The sequence below is a fragment of the Watersipora subatra genome, chromosome 2 (genome assembly GCF_963576615.1).
Source record: "Watersipora subatra chromosome 2, tzWatSuba1.1, whole genome shotgun sequence".
Taxonomy (NCBI): Eukaryota; Metazoa; Bryozoa; class Gymnolaemata; order Cheilostomatida; family Watersiporidae; genus Watersipora; species Watersipora subatra.
In genome coordinates this window covers 72,490,372-72,509,346 of record NC_088709.1, presented here as the reverse complement: position 1 = coordinate 72,509,346, position 18,975 = coordinate 72,490,372, and the positions used below count along the sequence as shown (strand labels likewise).

The window sequence follows — 18,975 nt, the reverse complement described above, 5'->3', positions numbered from 1 at the left end:
AATGATAAAAAATTACCAGTATTTTCTGATAAAATCTACTAAAATTTTGTATAAGATCATCATTTAGACCAGATATCAGGAATGTCATCCTATGGCCTGACTTGAATTATTGACCTGACACTTAGCAGTGCAAAGTACCAGAGTAGCAGTATTTGCTATAATCGCTGTTATAATAGAGATGTCTCTGTTCTTCCCTTTGAAGCCAGTTGCAGGTTGAGATGAGGGAAGGCTATGAGCTGGATTTGAATTTACTACACGCAGCTTGTTTGACGAGCATCCCAACCAATCACCAATCGATTGCCTTTCAGTTCCCTGGGCTTACATACTTATTCCCTGGGCCTTCTCAGCATATCTGATGATCTCTCACGGAACAATAGACTGTCAGAATACTAGTATATGATAAGAGGTCATAGCATGAAATAAATTTACTCAAGCATGATTGCTAACATTTATTATGTACATTAGGACAATCCTTACCTATGAAATTTTAAAAAGTGGTCTTTTTTTCCAATAAAACCCAAAAATAGCAGCAGCATACATGGAAATTTATGCTGCTGACGGGTTTATCCCAAAGCGTTAAATTAAGACTTAGCTAAACCTTATACCAATGGAACAATGTTTGTGAGGAGCTGTAGATTTACAAGCAAAGCAAGATGCATTAAAGGTCAAGGCAACCATCAATTAGAGCCAGTCGTTTATCAAATAAAAACTAGTGAGAATATTTTATTTGCAGCATTACAGACGATTTTGACGATGGATCATTTTCTTTCAACTTGTTCAGTAATTGAAAAGTCTGTTTCAAAGCTTTTCAAGCATTCCTAGTTTTATTAAGACCAGTCATTTCAGCTGAGGCTAAACAGACTGATAGTCATTAAATAAAGCCTGATGTTGCTTTTCCATCACAGGAGTGGATACAAGAGCGTTGTTTAGTTCCCTTTGGAACAAATAATTAAGCACAACTGTGTCAGCTCAGCTCAAGTATGCATACACTGTACTTAAGGTATGTAGTAGTCTGCAATAGACTGAGTTTTCCTCATGGCCCTTCCCCTTTTCTCAAAAGCAGCTGAGAATGTGTGCTATATTTGACCACACTATAATACTAGATTATACAGGTGTAAAACATGGATGAAAGCAGAAAATAAACCTTCTTTAATGCACTCTTCGCTGTACACTTTCCAGGTTCGTCGTTTTGGCGCTTACGTACAAAGATATTCGGTGGACTGTCAATTCTTCACAACACAGAACACGCAGGTCACCTGGGAGCACCTGCTTCAGCCTGTCATTATGTCCCTGCAGGCGTGGCTCAGTATTCTACTTGTTATGCACATCTGCAACTCGTTTGCTATAGTGATACTTCTGATCAGTTGCTCTATGAGGTCGAACAGAATTACTTTCATTCGTGGGTAAGCAAGCTTTTGATATTGACCTTGAAAGGTCATGACACCTGTCAAGTTTTACACTATTGAATAACAACTATTATTAGGTCAGCTGTGACTACAACCATATGCACAGTTATCATTGGTGTTCATGCCAACTTAGCTTTGCAAATCTATTAAAGTTAAATTCCTGAAGCTTGAACTAAAATTAATTTCTTTCAAACAGGTGAAAAATGATATTCAAACTATGTAATCGGAGTTGTCAGAACATTATAATAATTTGAGTTGCAATCAGTTATATAATTGTAAATGAGTTCGAGTTATATTGGGGTTGAATCTTTATGCGTTCCAAAAACATGAAAATGCCTGAGATCTATTTTTATAATAATTTACATGAACTAAATTATTTTTTACAACCAAACGTTTAGCAACATCTGTCGTTCTTGGAAATTGTTTATGCGGTATAAAAAATGCTAAACTCGAGAATCTTTGCTTTTGACCTCATAAAGTGAAATATTCAAACACTACAATTAATCTTTTTTTTCCAAATAAAAGGTAGATGGTTTTTAATGATTTGAATAATATTTGTTATTTTATTGCACTTGTTCCACTTTCAATTTTCATTAAACCAAAAGTCCAAAAAGTTAATTTGGAAATGAATCTGATCAAAATGGGTTGAGTGCACTTTTGCAAATTTAGGAAAGAATTTGGTTTAAACTCACATGTGTATTAACTCAGTTACAACTTAGTTCATACAACTCAACTGTTTAACTCAGTTAAACAGTTGAGTTGTATGAACTGGTAAAAATCAGGTGATTTGAATCAATTCAGAATTCAGATTCTCTGAATAAATGTGCATTTGCATCTTGATGATTAGTCGGAGTTGTGTTTCCGCAGAGAGAGTTGGAGTTAAAAAGGCTTCTAAGTCTGTTTATGATTTGAAACTCAGTTTTCAAGAAAATCTGAGAGTTTGAGTTGTTACCAAACTAACTCAAACTCCGACCACAAAATGTGTCAATTTTTAGCCAATGAAATACAACATCTGTAGCCATTCCAATTTGACCACTCATCAGCATCAACACAAAATATTCACTCCATTACTTCATGCCAAGGACATGTATTTGTAACAAATAACGGTCATTAATAATTACTTATTAGTATTGATTCTTAATCGTCTTGGTATAAGTGTACCTAATGCTATCAGCGCGATTTTTAACTGATTCCGTGGGAGAACCAAATATATCGCCATTGTATTTTTGAAGCAACCGCAAGATATGATTGGTTAAATCTGTGTTGTACTCAGTCAATGACAGCCATCAAAATTGGACAAACATAGTATGTAGCATTTCACCGATCTTGTTTCAGCGACTGGGACACAGCTGTTTTCATGACCATTTTTCATTTCACACCAAACCGACTTTGTGGAGGTGGAAGCAACTCCAATGAATCACCATAGTGTAAATATACGTGAGGTCTGAGTGAGTGAATAATATTAAAAGAGAAACTTGGTAACTAATGGTGTTAAGATATTGTAGTACGACCTCGACTTCCAATCATTTGAATACACAGTTTTCAATAAAAGTTTATAATTTGAGAAAATATTTGTTGTGACATGCAATGTATTATAAACTAAAAGTACAACATAAAAATTATAAAAATAGAGAATATACGTTGATTAAACCCATATCTACCGCAAGCCAAAATAAGCTACGCATCTTAACTTTATCACTGTGCTACTGAACATAATCAGCACTATGCCTACATTTCTAATTTCATTTCTCTGAAGCCTAATTTCCATGCATATACACAGCAAGCACCGGCGACAGCACCGCAGGCTATCAGCGGTGAAATGTGAACCTATGCGCTGAGTACCGCTGAGTACCGCCAGCGGTCAACACAAGACTTTAGCGCTGTTCAAATTTTGTGAAGAGCTATACGTGTGAAGGTCAGCATTATCGAAACGGCATGGCTAGCTAACATTTTGATGTGATCATTAGCGATGCAGCTTTATGTGAACAGAAGCCGCCGAGCCTAGCGCCGCAAGTGTTTTGCTGCACAAGATTACCGCCATGGTCTCGCAATTGATATTGGAACCTGGCTTTAGGTATACTAACAATATAAACTTCTTTTTACTAATTACGATTTGACCATTTTAATTATAATATACAATTTTGGTTTTCCATATAGTTTTTTACATGGTTGATTAAAATGCGTTTATTTTAGTGTTATGTGTATTACATATTCATCATTCTTGTCAGGCTGTGAAGTGAAATAATTAAATTATAACTGATTTTTGCAAGAACATTTGCACAGGCATATGAAGGCTTCAATATGAAAACCAAGGTAATGAAGTTACTATGTGGAGGTGTGGTATACCAGAACTTTTATGGCTAATTTCGAGAACTTCTGTTTGTTTATTTAAAAAACTATGGGAATAGTGAGGTTTTTTACAAGTATGGTTGCAAAAGCATTGACCCTGTGATTTTGGCTAAACACCTTTGGGATGGAGATGTCAATGACTAGAAACACGCTCAGTTGCAATGAAATGTATAAAAATAAACTTGCACAAATTTTTAGTTCATTTTATCAGAAAGTATGATATTTATCTATCATTTGTAATTGTTTTTGAAGTTTGAGGTGAACTGACAGCCAGGATATTTCAAGATCAAACTCGACAGAAATTGATACTTAAAACGCTCGAAGCACATGAAAGTGTGATTACGACTTTTATTGTTGCAAAAAGACCGATAGAATAGGGATGCATAACGTTGCAACTTGAAGACAATAGCCGATAACAACTATTGCAACGACAACAACTAGTGACGTCATTTCACACATATTTTTCTTTCGAGAGTTATAACCACAATCAGGTTTTGTTGATTTAGAAACATTCTGGGAATCAGATCATCTCAAACATCAAAACATAGACGGTGTAGAGAAATTAACCCTTCATTGGTTCTACTGTCCAGTGAGCAATACTAATGGAATGTTATGAGCTACCAAAAATCACTTAGAGGTGACAAGTCAGCGTTCAGCTATTTTCTTGCTCTCCGGGTGGTCCACTTGATGCTTATTGTTCGGGTTTGGCGCTTGGCGAGCATTGGTGAACGATTGACGTAAGAGTGGCGGTAAACTTGTACCAATTATTTTACTCTTTTTCTCATTACCTGCTATTTTATCCAGTCGAGTTCTAGTTGCAAAAAAAATGTCATATCAGTTTAGTTTCTGGTGTCACCATGCTAGCTCATACATTAGAGACAGTTGAGCGTTTTACTATTATTCAGTAGAAGTTTTGTGGCTCTGCCACCCAGTTTGATTATTACAGCAACTTTAACATCAGAGATAGAAGTGTTAGAGGGTGCACAGACAGCACGAAGGTGTGTAACAATTATGCAATTTACTCGAAGCCTATTATATCATTAATTGCTTTGTTTGTTTCTTTAACTTGTATTTTGTTCTGATTTTGTATACATATTTTAAGCATGGTTATTCATTTTCTAATAGGCTTCACGGTCATCAGTTATAAATAAAGAGATCAGTGAACCTCAACCTCTCCAGCACCCTTTATAATTGTCACACTAGAGATCGGCATAAGTCTCTAAGTGAAGCCTTCTGTTCTGACGGAGGAAGCAGGAATTCACCTTCATCAGCACAGAGTTTTAATCAAGTAGATGTAACCAGCGCAGAAGCCAGCTAAGTAAATCATTGCAACAGATCAGCAGTCGGTGTATGTCATATAATTGGCATCGCATCAATTACATTTACCATAGCCTGAACAAGCTTGGACAGCATTATAATTAGCACGGCATAGTGCATTCGATTTGATTATAATCCTATAAATTAGATCTTCATTGTGGTGGACAAAAGTTTTTGGATCTTGTCCAAATTTAACTTTGAGTGGCATTACCCCATTTATTTTATTACCTCGCAGATACTACGCCTAGCTGTTACCACAGGGTATTGTCCTTTGTATTATTCACATATTGGTGGACATCTGTTTTCTTTTGAACTGTAAAAGCTGTAGTGACAGAGATTGCTGCTAGATAGAACACTAAAAATCTAGTGCGCATGCACGCGAACATTATCATTATCGGCTAAAAATAAGGGCGTGACCCTTTGCAATAAGTTGACTGCTTGCCTTACTGACATTTGCCCTTGCGCGATTCCACCGCTAAGCCTATGATAACTGCTGTATCTTGTGAGCTGCGCGGCGGGCTAGAAATGGCTGACCAATCTGACCAGCGTTTATCTGTAGATGCAAATAATAGTGAAACAGGTAGTAGTAGTGAAATCAGTGTGCATGAACTTTCTCAAAATACAAACCCCAGGAGTGAAAGTGTCGAGTCGGATAAAGTAGCAGAATCAGAAATATTTAGTGAAAGACCAGTTAGGACAAAAACCCTCTCAGCCTTAGCTAAACAAAACCGACTTACTGAACTGTCAATTCAATTATCAAAAACTGTAAATCGCAATCAGCATATCTTAGATAGTGTCTACCAAAATTTTGAGAGCTTAGATACGGTAGAAAAGCTTGAGCGCGCACTGTATGATATAGAAGATGCTGCAACCCAGGTCAATGATGTTTTTGATGAATTGTATTTGTTGTCATCAGATAAAGTCGACCCCCAAACGCTGAACCAGTTTGATTGTCACATTAAAGAAGTTGACGTGATTAAAGGAGTATTCCGAGAAAAAATTGTTGAGTTTGAAGAAATAGCAGCACGAGCCTCTGCAGAGAGAAAAGAACTTCAGCAGATGCAAGAACGGCTTGTTGAAATAGAACAGGCGCTAGAAAAGGAAAGAAAGATCTTCGAGGAACGAAAAGAAGCTCGGGGCCAGGTACGCATGAAATTCCTCAACCAGTTACGTGCCAAGAAGTCTGACAGCACTGACCAGGCTCAATTTGGTAGCCACCAACCTACTTATGCAGACATGCCTATTCAGCAGGACGAGTTTTTACAAGACTGCAACTTACCTACTCGTCAACCTATCTACAGCAGCAGCAAGCAGCCACCAGCAAAAGAGTTAGCAACCACTTGGGGTAATGAGTCGATACACCACCAGCCCCACAGTACACGTAATGAAGTCGATGCTGTAACTGCTATCGAGCACTTAGCAAGCAGCTTGGTTACTACGATGAAGTCTACAAAACGTACAACACTCACTCCAGCCACTTTCAAAGGAGATCCTCTCCAGTTTGCTGACTGGGAGACAGATTTTGACGCATATGTCCAGTCAGAAGGGTTGACTGGAGTTGAGCCACTCAGATATCTGAAAAAGTTTGTCATTGGTGAGCCTAGAGAGTGCCTTAGTGGGTTCTTCATTACAAACACTGCAGAAGCCTATACTCTAGCTAGGGAGCAACTAAGAGAACGCTTCGGAAGAAAGAGGCATTTGGCACGTGCACTGAGAAAACGTTTGGAGGAGTGGCCTAAGATACTGCCCGGAGATGGTAAGCAGTTGCAAAAGCTAGCAGACAACCTCAATCAGGTCTGCAGCTCAATGGTGTTAATACCAGGGCTTAAAGTTCTCGATGATAGTGAAGAGATTGAGAAGTTAGCAGGCAAGTTGTCTAGCTGGATGAAGACTAACTGGGCTAGAAAGAATAGAGATATAAGAGGACGAGAAAGTCGGGAGGCGACATTTGCAGAGTTTGTGCATTTTGTCACTGATGAAGCAGAGCTACTCACGGAGCCATTACTAGAAAAAGAGAAAGAGCAAGCACCTAGAAGACAGGGACGAGAAAGACAGGTTCAAAGCTTTTCAACGTCAACGAAGCAGACTCCTAAGCGGGAGTGCTTATTCTGCGGCAAAGCGCACCTCACGAGTAACTGCTTTGAACTTGAAGCCAAGCCGTATGATGCAAGGATAGCCTTCATAAAAGAACGCCGACTTTGTTTTGGCTGCCTTAAAGAAGGGCATCGAACTGCTAACTGTCCTGAAAAAATGACATGTAGGACTTGTAAGAAAAGGCATCCTTCGTGTCTCCACAAAAGACCAGAAGATTGGAATAATGGAGAGCCACAAGCCTCATATGCAAGCTCAGAACCTAAGGAAGCAAGGCCTAATATAATGACAAAACAGATGAAAGTTAGCTCCAATGCTAATGAACATGAAATCAAGGATGATCAGATTGTCAAATCACATAACACACAAATTTTTGCACATACCACAAGGCACAGAAACTCTGATAAACTTAGTATGGTTTTACCAGTATACATATCAACAAATGCCAGCAAGAAGATACTGGTCTATGCCATGCTTGACACCCAATCTGACGCCTGCTTTATTTCACAATTGGTAGCTTCTATGCTACAACCTGAAAGCATCAGGGAGACTATAACTATCGCTACTATGACAGGTTCCTCAACAAAAGAGCTCACAAAATACTCTAATATTGAATTACAAGGCCTTTGGGAAGATGCTAGCACAACTATCTCAGCTTATGAAAGTGCCAGCCTACCTTGTGAGCGTCGACATATTCCTACCCCACTAAACACTCAACACCTGTCTCACTTTCAAAAGATACAAGACAGTCTACCACCCTACATGGATGATGTTCCGATTGGTCTCTTGCTAGGGACAGATTGTCCTGAAGCGTTAGCGCCCATAGAGTCTGTAGTTGGAGACCTCGGAGAACCATTTGCCATCAGAACCTTCTTAGGCTGGACTGTTTGTGGAGGCAAGGTATCAGCTAGGGAAAGCTCGTATAAAAGCGCGACAGCGAAGGTTCAAGTTAACACCACTCTAACAAAAAGTATTCAGCAAGAATATGAGTGTTCGCAGTATCGTGAAGAAGAACAGACGATCTCTCAGGATGATCTTAAGTTCTTGTCGATTATGGCTAGGGAGACGAAGCAACTGGTTAACAAGTTTTACCAGATGCCACTCCCATTTCGACAGAGACCAAATCTGCCTGACAACAGGAACCAAGCTGTGAAAAGATTGAACTCGCTTGTTAAGCGATTGGCCTTAGATCCAGAATTAAACAATGAATACCAAACCTTCATGAACCAACTCATAAAGAATGGTCATGCCAAACCAGTTCTCGACACGGAAATGGAAAAATCAGGGGAGATTTGGTATATACCCCACTTTCATGTAGTCCACCCGCAGAAAAAGAAGTTGAGGGTAGTGTTCGATTGTAGTGCCAGATATGCTGGTACATGCCTCAACGATCATTTGCTACAAGGTCCAGATCACATTAATAGTCTGGTAGGAATTCTCTGCAGATTTCGAAAAGAACAAATCGCAGCATCTTGTGACATCGAAAAGATGTTCTACAACTTTCGTGTAGAGAAAAATGATCGAGACTATCTACGTTTTCTCTGGCTTGAAGATGGAAAGGTCAGAGACTATCGAATGGCTGTCCATCTTTTTGGAGCAACATCATCTCCTGCTGTAGCAACGCATGGCCTAAGAAGACTTGCGGAGGACTACAATGCAGAGTCACGGGAAGCAGCAAACTTCATTTGCCGAAACTTTTATGTGGATGATGGGCTCGTAAGTGCTCCGACTGCCAGTGAGGCCTTACAGCTAATACAGGGCGCAAGACAAATATGCCAAGAAGGTAACCTTAGACTTCATAAATTTGCCTCTAATAGCAAAGAGCTACTCGAGGCCCTACCCAGAACAGAACGAAGCGTAACCAATCTTGATCTTTTTGGAAGTCAGAGAACGCTAGGACTGATATGGTCCATGGACGAGGATATAATCAAGTTTTCACATAGCATAGAACCTCAACCTTGCACTAGAAGAGGCATCCTGTCCACTGTAGCACAATTGTATGATCCTCTTGGTTTCCTGGCACCTTTTACATTGATGGGCAAAAACATACTCCAGAAGGCCAACCAGATCAACCTTGACTGGGATCAAAGTTTGGATGCTACTCTCAAGACGCATTGGGAAAACTGGCTGAAACATCTCAAAGAGCTAGACGGCTTAGACATACCAAGGTACTTGAAACCAAATGACTTTGGAGCTGTCAAGGTAGCAGAAATTCATCACTTATCAGATGCTAGCCTTAGAGGATATGGAGCCTGCTCCTACCTCCGACTCCTTAATGAACAGAACAGAGTTCATTGTACTCTCCTAATGGCAAAAGCACGGGTAGCACCTTCCGAAGGGGCAGTGACTATACCGCGTCTTGAACTGCAGGCTGCTACAGTCGCAACTCGTCTTGCCGATTTGCTTAACAAAGAACTTGACATGCCAATAAACGCAGAACACTATTGGACCGACTCTGAGATAGTGTTGTCATATCTTAATAACGACACTAAACGCTTTCACATGTTTGTGGCAAACAGAATCCAAGAAATAAAGATGAAAACAGATGTGGCACAGTGGCATCACATTCCAACGAAGGAAAATCCAGCTGACTTAGCTTCACGCGGATCCACAGTAGGCATGCTCATGAGTTCCCCTTGGTTCCGTGGGCCAGAATTCTTATGGAAACAAGACATATCTGACAACATGAGGAAAAACGTCAGGACCACAGAACTAAATGCTAAAGACCCAGAGGTACGAAAGCTAACATCTCTAACAACTGCCATAACAAGAAGTTCAGAATTTTCAAAAAGGTTTAGCAACATAGGCAGCTGGAAGTCGCTCATCAAAAGTATTGCCATTTTAAAGAAATGTGCCAAATCAAAATCTTGGAACGCAAAGGAGATCAAAGTGGAAAACTTGAGGGAAGCTGAGGAGTTTATCATACGAACTACCCAGATGGAATGCTACTACCAGAATAACCACAAAGAGTCTCTGAAGAAATTGAACCCCCAGCTAGATGACAAAGGAATATTATGCATTGGTGGAAGAGTCAACGCTGCTTCAGGTCTGAATGACCAACAAAAGCATCCTGTCATAATTCCAAAAGCATCACACATAGCCAAACTAATCGTTTGACACTTCCATGAAAAGACTTTTCATTTAGGTCGCAGAAGCACTTTGGTAGCAGTTAGAGATGCAGGATACTGGATCATCAATGGCACCAGCTTGATCAAGTCTATCATCAGCAAGTGTGTGAGCTGTGCTCGGCTTAGGAAAGGAGCAGAAAGTCAGCTTATGGGACAACTACCAAAGGAAAGGCTTGAGAACACTCCGCCTTTCACCCATGTAGGCATCGATGTCTTTGGACACTATGTTGTTAAAGATTGACGCACCGAACTTAAAAGATGGGGGCTCTTGCTGACATGTCTTTACTCGAGAGCCGTTCACATCGAAATCTTGAACGATCTGAGCACTGACACCCTAATAAAGGCGTTGAGATGTTTTATGGCTATACGTGGAAACGTCAGTACAATACGCTGTGACAATGGGACAAATTTCGTTGGTGCGAATAACGAACTGAGCAAGCAAATAGAGCTGTCGAGTGGTAAGGTTAAAGATTACTTGCTGGAAAATCGCATAGAATTCAAGTTTAACACACCAGAGGCTAGCCACCAAGGAGGAGTGTGGGAACGAATGATACGTTCAGTTCGTGCTGTCCTTAATGGTATGGCATTAAAATACAACAGACGACTTACCGCCCAGACACTGAGAACAGCATTTTATGAGGCTGCCAATATTGTCAACAGCCGCCCACTCACTGCCACTAATATCAATGACCCGGAGGAAATGGTGATTACGCCTAATCACCTCCTCACCAGGAAGACGACATTGTTACCAGCCCTGCCGCCTGGAATCTTTGGAAACGATGAAATTTATGGAAGAAAACAGTGGAGAATGGCACAACAGTTTGCGCAAGATTTTTGGAATGCCTAGAAGGCAGATTATTTGCAACAGCTGACAATTAGACAAAAATGGACAACGATTCAAAGAAATGTCAAGGTGGGAGATGTTGTCATTATAAAAGATGAGCCCACTCCCAGAAACCAATGGAAAATCGGAATCATCACTAATCTAGTTAAAGGAGCTGATGATCTTGTTAGAAAAGTTGATGTCAGATTGGGAAACAGCCATCTAGACAGAAATGGCAAACCCACATCACCCACCACATGCTTGAGAAGACCCATTCAAAAAATCATTGTGCTTATTCAGGCATAGTTGAGTTCATAAACAAACAGTTATTAGTAGATTTAGAAATAATGTGTCTTATGTAGTATTTAGTGTTTAAAGTAAATTTCATCAGAATAAAATTTAGGTGGGAGTGTAGAGAAATTAACCCTTCATTGGTTCTACTGTCCAGTGAGCAATACTAATGGAATGTTATGAGCTACCAAAAATCACTTAGAGGTGACAAGTCAGCGTTCAGCTATTTTCTTGCTCTCCGGGTGGTCCACTTGATGCTTATTGTTCGGGTTTGGCGCTTGGCGAGCATTGGTGAACGATTGACGTAAGAGTGGCGGTAAACTTGCACCAATTATTTTACTCTTTTTCTCATTACCTGCTATTTTATCCAGTCGAGTTCTAGTTGCAATTTCTGTCACATCAGTTTAGTTTCTGGTGTCACCATGCTAGCTCATACATTAGAGACAGTTGAGCGTTTTACTATTATTCAGTAGAAGTTTTGTGGCTCTGCCACCCAGTTTGATTATTACAGCAACTTTAACATCAGAGATAGAAGTGTTAGAGGGTGCACAGACAGCACGAAGGTGTGTAACAATTATGCAATTTACTCGAAGCCCATTATATCATTAATTGCTTTGTTTGTTTCTTTAACTTGTATTTTGTTCTGATTTTGTATACATATTTTAAGCATGGTTATTCATTTTCTAATAGGCTTCACGGTCATCAGTTATAAATAAAGAGATCAGTGAACCTCAACCTCTCCAGCACCCTTTATAATTGTCACACTAGAGATCGGCATAAGTCTCTATAGACGGTGAAAATTATAAAAAACGTACTAATACTTTCCAGTGAAACTTACTATGATTTGTGTAAGTTCATCTTGAAGGTTGAACGCCATTTTTGACACCGGTGGTGGCCTTTTCTGCGAATAGAACTTTCGCCTCCTGTTTCCAAGTCGGGTGCTCTAAAATCACTCGGCCATGTCTGCTCCATATTATCTTTCCCATTATCCCACAGGTGTACATAAAACTTTCTCTTAAAATAACAAGTGTTTGACCATCTAGATTCTAGATGATGTGACAATCTTTTCTTTATAGGAATATCCCAAATAATGTGAGCGTTCACCAAGTTGAGAAACTGGATGTCTTATTGGGAAGCAGTGGAATCTTTGTCGCCAAGCTCTCTAGCAAGATTGGTCATGGAGAGAAAGTACGAAACCACCTGGTAAGCTGCCTCCGAAACAGCAGAAGCGAGTGAAGTGGCTGCTTATGAGTAGCTAAGCAAGGGTGTTTATGCTGAATTATATTCCAGTGTTGACACTATCATAAAACTCAACAATTCAGCCAATCAGATTTGAAGTATCTAATATCAAGGAATCGCTACTGGTAATTTAGTTGCCTTGCTTTTACCTAGTGCCTCTATACTTCCAGATATTTTATAACGGTAGTTACCTTTCCTATATTCCGAAATATAAATCTTTTTTAAATTTTGCAAAAACCTTGACGACTGAATAAAATAAATTTTGACACTACACGGCAGGTGGCTTTGGTTTTGGAACTTATCTTGAAAATGCCAATAAGCTTTATTTCACTCAAATTTGAATAATCTGCTTTGAGAAAAAATTTATTGTAAAATTTACTTTCATCAGCAAAAAGAATGTCAATTGTAGGCAACTGCATTAAATATATTTTTCACCATCCAGAAAATTTACAATTTATGTACATTATTTAAAACAAAAACAATAGCACTAATTAGACAAACAATAGGTGCTGACAAGGAGAGATGACAGCGCTTGTATCCATATTCTCAAAGTTGAAGTAGACTAGACCGAATGTGTGAAAACTACTCTATATCCAACACACAGTTATATTTTGCCACAAGTCCTATCAGTTTCTTTTGGCTCACCAAACTGTATCCAGGTGGTAATACCATTGTTACATACGGCAGAGGGACACAACTGCCAGACTCCTTTCAATCAAGCTAATAGCAAACATCCCCTAGTAGTTTTCACTAGCTAACAGGTTCAGCAAGATTCTTGCTTGGACTAACCAGACCTTCCTTTCTATCTCCTTTCTTGACACCATCAACAGCTTCCAATTGTTTAGCAACCATTTCTCCGTGCTCTTTGTAAAACCTGCAAATAACAGGATGTGAAGTATGACTGAATGGAATCTCATTGAAGGAAAACAACACACCAGGTTTGTGAATAAATAATCGATTTGTTATTTATAAGTGAAATTTGCGTTGAAGGAACGAATCACTTAACATATCCCGACATATTTATCAAATGTAATTATCAAACAGATTTTATTCAATGACACTAATCAATTTTTTGTTCTGACTTGAGAAAATTGGTTCACCAATTTAGAATGCAACCAGAGCTGCCACACTCTTGATAGACTAATTAGCCGAGGAAATTTAAAGTTCAGCAAATGTATCGGACTTCTCAGTCTACAGCTACAGTCAAAACTGTCCAGCGATGGCTGTAATACTAAAAACGGTCATACCTCAAGCCTAAACTATCCTTTCCAGAAGTAATTACTCCTGTGTATAAAAATCTGGCACTTCTGACCTAACATGAGTAAATTTATGACAAGGAAAGGCCTTTCCTAAACAGTAATAGCATAATATCAAATATACATATCATCAACTTCATGTATAGTCCTACAGATGAACTTACAGTATTCAACATATCAGTACATGTGTAAATATTGAGACTCGCAAATCACTTTGAAATGTTATAAAGACAGTCAAAGTTCAACTAATGACCGCGTATACATGTACATATAACTCTTTGATATAAAATTTAAGAAAAGTTTTATCTCGAAGCAGAAAGTCAGTTTCAACATATCACATTCATTATTTTTTTAAATATTAGTTTTATAGGCAAATATATTAGCCTTCACTGGCATCGACGATCAAGTAGGTAAAAATCTTCTTATAGATAATTGCTTTATTAATGTAATTTGTACATGAGACTTTGACTTTACATGTAGTTTGCCACTTAGTTTATATAATGTTATACGTAGTATAACAACTCCAAGCATCTATTATTAAAACAAATTTAAGGAAACACGATGTATTCGTATAAGAACATTCGCTGCAACAAAAAATAATGGACCAGATTTACCGACTATATCAAAGTTTACCCGTGTAATAAACCAAATTCAGAGAGCTGGATAAATAGATAAATGACAGCAAAGAAAAGTGAAGATTTCAAATTATGTTTAAAATTCAGAACTAAACAACAAATTAAAGCATTATCACAGCTATGTACACTTGTTGAAACTAGTCCATCGTATAAGAAAAAATGCACTGATTATACTTTTCAAATTATGGTAACAAATTTCGGCCTATGTCCGAAATAGCAAAGTTTCCAAAAATTAATCATCTTTTAGCTAAAAGAAAGAGTTAAAGTGTAACTGACCAGATGGCAGCAGTTCAGCTTTCTAGCACTTGTTACTCAATCTAACTCACTTTAACATGAAACACATAGTATACAGATTGAGTCTCTAATTAAACATGAGCCACGAATCTAGGAAAGAAGAAGGGACGTACCCAAAGTAACCGCCGATGAAAGCACCACCGAGCATGCCCTTAGGCCCAAGAAGCACACGGCTTGATGCACCCAGGACTACCGCTAAATCCATAGTGATAAGCACTAGTTTTGATTCTGTATAATTCTATAGCCTGGCTAAGCTTGCTGTAAAAAGGAAATAATACAATGCATGAGATGCTGCCAGTAAGATAAAAGAAATCTACATAACTACATTCATGGTTGGTGCACTTAAGAGAAATGATGAGGCTTAATTAGCCTTCAGCTTCTTGTCAAAATGTACAAAGATAGGCTCAGGTACAGCTTGATACATAAAAAAGAAACACTGGGTAACTTAAGTTGACAAAATTGCAACCATAGAAATTCATCAGTTCGTGATAACGAAACATTGTTTAGACTCACTTTAGAGCATAGACTAGAATCACTGAAAATTCAGTAACCTAATACAACGCACCGGCAGGTTATCACTTCCCTGTTTTACAGTTTTTCGTCTTACAATGTGGAACACGGTGTTTTTTCATTCACTCGTTATGACAATTTCTTCGCCATACAGCATCAACAAAAATGTCTCTCAAAAGTCAAGTTGGGTGGTCGTTGTGCAGAACACATTAGAACAATGCAGATGCCAAAATGTTATTCGCTGAAATCCCTCCCACAATGCCTAAAAAAGATTAGATGCTCGCTCTCTCAGTTCAGCATTCTTCGCGTTTTGTAAATGCTGGATACTGAATGGATGAAACAAAACTAGTGAAAAGCGAATGTGACAATTTATTTTGCATTTTAGTGTTTGATATGATATTTACTATAAACTTTAATTCATTACACGCATATAACTACATAACTACATATATTACTTTAATTCATTAGCCATGTGTCCTAAGATTGAGAAGGGCATTAAAGAATTAAGTAAGAATCATAACCATATGCAGATCATAGCCACTTAATACACTGAAGTTACTTTAGGTAACTATAGTTACCAAAACTAATATACTATTTTATTACTAATTTTAATATGTGCAAAACACTTATAAAATTTTGATGATTCTTACCAGGGTTTTTGCTTTAGGTTATTACTATGGGTTTCTATATACCCCTCTATACGACAGTTCCGCCTTACGATGCCAACACCGAAACAAGTTACTGTTGTATGGTGGGAGTCTGCTGTATTGTCTTTCCGACATACAATGCATTCTAGTAAACCAAGAATCACTACATTAGGCTACACAACCATTTTCATAGAATATATTTTTGCCAAGTAAACTGAGAGCAGACAATTCCAATATGTCAGTGAAATAATGACTAGAAAGGGTCTTATATCGCTTGCTGAGATAGTAGAGAGTGCCTAGTGGTTATGTTACCTATAACCATTTACATACCCTATATTATAGGGTATGTAAATGGTTATTGGCAACATTACTACTAGGCACTCTCTACTATCTCATTAAGCTATATAGGGCATGCCAATAGAATAACTTTAACTTTAACTTCAGGGAGACGCAGAAGCAGCCCAAAGCAAAGGTACAATAATTAATAGCCACCTAGCTAAGAAATGTTTTGCTCTGTGATGATACCAACAGCGGCGAAGGAACTGTCATTCCCAAAATGGATCCCGACAGAGCATTTAAGAAGGAAGCAAATCGAGGCATGCATACATCTATGGAAAATGTTCAGCATGAGAGGCAACAGTTTGTTAACCTGTGACTAATGTACCTCATGAACAATGCAATGCTTTGGCAAAATCAAATATCATGCATAAGCACCTGTAACATGTGACAGTCAGAACGGTGATTAAGAACCACTTGCCTCCCTTTTTCAAACCACCAAACATGTACGCATCAGCTGCACGTCTCTGTAACCATTGGAAACTCCTGTGAGTTATGTCAGATGAAAACAGGTGGACAGGCTGTGCACAAGTTAAGACTCTTGCGACCATGACAGGTGAGTGCAGGTGATTGTATACGCAGTAGGGATTTTGTGAATTATGGCAGATGAGAGCAAATGACTACGCAAGTTCAGGCTATGGTGAATATTACTGATGAATGGAGATCATTGTACATTAGATTAGGTCTTGTGCATTATGACAAATGAGTGCAGGTGCTTATCAAAAAAGATTTCGTAAACCTATTAAAAAGGCCGAGTGTTGATCTAGAAAAAAATTATATCCATTAAAAGAATAGGCAGAAAATTATAGTTTTTTTCAAATAATTATGTAATAAATGTGTGATCATCTATAGGGATTAACGCTGAGACACATGGTTGACCAGGTTCTTCCATGTTAATTTTTAAAGTCAATCCACAACTTTTGCCATTTTTTGTTTAATCATGTTGTAAATTTCTAAATAGTCAAAAACCAAGCGGTAAAGCTATTTTGTAGTTCAAGTTTGGTTGTCACATACGAGTAGTAGGGGATAAGTGGGTAACGTGGACAGTTTTTCTTTTTATTACAGTTACTACTATTCTATTCACTTTAAAATACTTTAAATTATATCTTTAGCTTGCAGAGTTTGTTAGCTCTTTTTTCTTAATTGCATATTTCGTAATACAAACAATAGTTTTCCCAGAATGCACCATATCATAAAGCACAAGATTGTCTACATTACCCACTGTCGGTGGGTAATGTGTACAGGTGCAGTGGGTGATGTGAACATGTCATTTTTTGTCAATAAAGTAAAAAATTCTCAGATATTCAAATAACTACAAATAATATATGCATGTGGTTATATGTAATTTAACGTAAACTATACAGGAATAATTCAAATCTGACAACATAAAATAATAATTCTACCAAGTCAAGGTAATAACTCAGATTGTCTAAATTTGCCAGTAAATTTACTAGTAGGCCTAGTAGTAGTAGTAACAATTTAGACTTAACATTGAAACTAGCAAATTTAGGCAGTTTATATCATATGCCTTGCAGCACAGGGTAATGTGGATATGGCATAAGGGTAATGTGGACATGTCCACTTTACCCCAAAGTGTCTTGACCACATTACCCTATCTTATATATTATTACAAATTTTGATAAATTTCAGTCATAGTCAGGAGTTGCCTTCTGACAATCAATAGAGATAAACAACACAATATGCTTTGTTTGTGTACAATTGCCCCAAAAGTTCCAACAACATTTACACTATGTAACCCAGGTAATAAAATTCAATTAAAAATTACTATTTGTGTGATAAATATTAAGATGCTCACAGATTGATGTATGATGGAGAGAGACTTCCAAATCAGCATGTGGCTTTTTTTAACAGGAAAATGAAAGGTTTTATAGTATGAAACAAATGGAATTGGCTATAAATTTTAGCTAAAAATTTAACTGTCCACATTACCCGGCTGTCCACATTACCCACTTCTCCTCTATGCCTTATTGTTTTAATAGATTTAAGTGCAACAGGTAATTCGAGTATGTCAGTCGTGAATGGAGTTATCCGTTTTTGTAAGATGCATGTGATAGAACCTTTGGCAACAGCATTGTTTATTATAACTTACAAAAAACCTAAAAATGAGGAAAACCATAAAATACATAAAAAAACATTATCATCCATTATAAACGAAAAACATTATAAACAGCTAAACAGAACCAGGCTTTAGTTTTTTTTCATGAAGACTTTAGATGCAGTTAAATATTGAAAATTACTATATAGCAATTTTGAAAACATCGTATCAACAATGAATTACTTCGTATGATGTAAGTATCAATATTGGTATTATTGCATGAATATTTGCGATCGGATGTTGGATTTCCATCGTCTTCATTGGTGACGCCCTTGCAGCATCTCTACGCAGCTCCGTTTTCAATGCACGTATTTTAAAAATATTATCCAAAAAATAAAAATATCACCTCCGAATTTAAAAGAAAGATTTTCTACACATTTTAACATTGACACTTGGCCTTAGACGCATTTTAATCGTGTCAGCCGCAATATAAAATATAGGCCTCGCTGTAGCTCAAAGCGCAACAGACTAATATAGATAGTGCAGACTTGCGCGACAACTTCTTTGTAGCGCATAAACTCGTCAGCTACGAACAAT

The 18,975-nt window shown here is 37.9% G+C and overlaps 2 protein-coding genes across 2 annotated transcripts; both read left to right on the top strand.

Annotated features, from left to right (window-relative positions):
- The first annotated feature begins 5,597 nt into the window (after positions 1–5,597).
- LOC137388527 (uncharacterized) lies at positions 5,598–10,532 on the top strand. Its single transcript, XM_068075011.1, has 2 exons — positions 5,598–10,209; positions 10,309–10,532. The coding sequence occupies exons 1-2, from the start codon at positions 5,598–5,600 to the stop codon at positions 10,530–10,532; spliced, it is 4,836 nt and encodes a 1,611-aa protein (XP_067931112.1).
- A 117-nt stretch (positions 10,533–10,649) lies between these two features.
- On the top strand, positions 10,650–11,138 carry LOC137388525 (uncharacterized). Its single transcript, XM_068075010.1, has one exon. It carries the CDS (start codon positions 10,650–10,652, stop codon positions 11,136–11,138), a length of 489 nt encoding a protein of 162 aa, XP_067931111.1.
- Positions 11,139–18,975: the final 7,837 nt, after the last annotated feature.

What these genes read in the sequence shown, in the direction of transcription:
- LOC137388525 (XM_068075010.1), top strand. Translation starts at nt 10,650, where the DNA reads ATGGCTATACGTGGAAACGTCAGTACAATACGCTGTGACAATGGGACA.
- LOC137388527 (XM_068075011.1), top strand. Translation starts at nt 5,598, where the DNA reads ATGGCTGACCAATCTGACCAGCGTTTATCTGTAGATGCAAATAATAGT. An exon ending in AAGAGTCAACGCTGCTTCAG is followed by an intron (nt 10,210 to 10,308) that starts GTCTGAATGACC and finishes CTTTTCATTTAG; the next exon opens with GTCGCAGAAGCACTTTGGTA.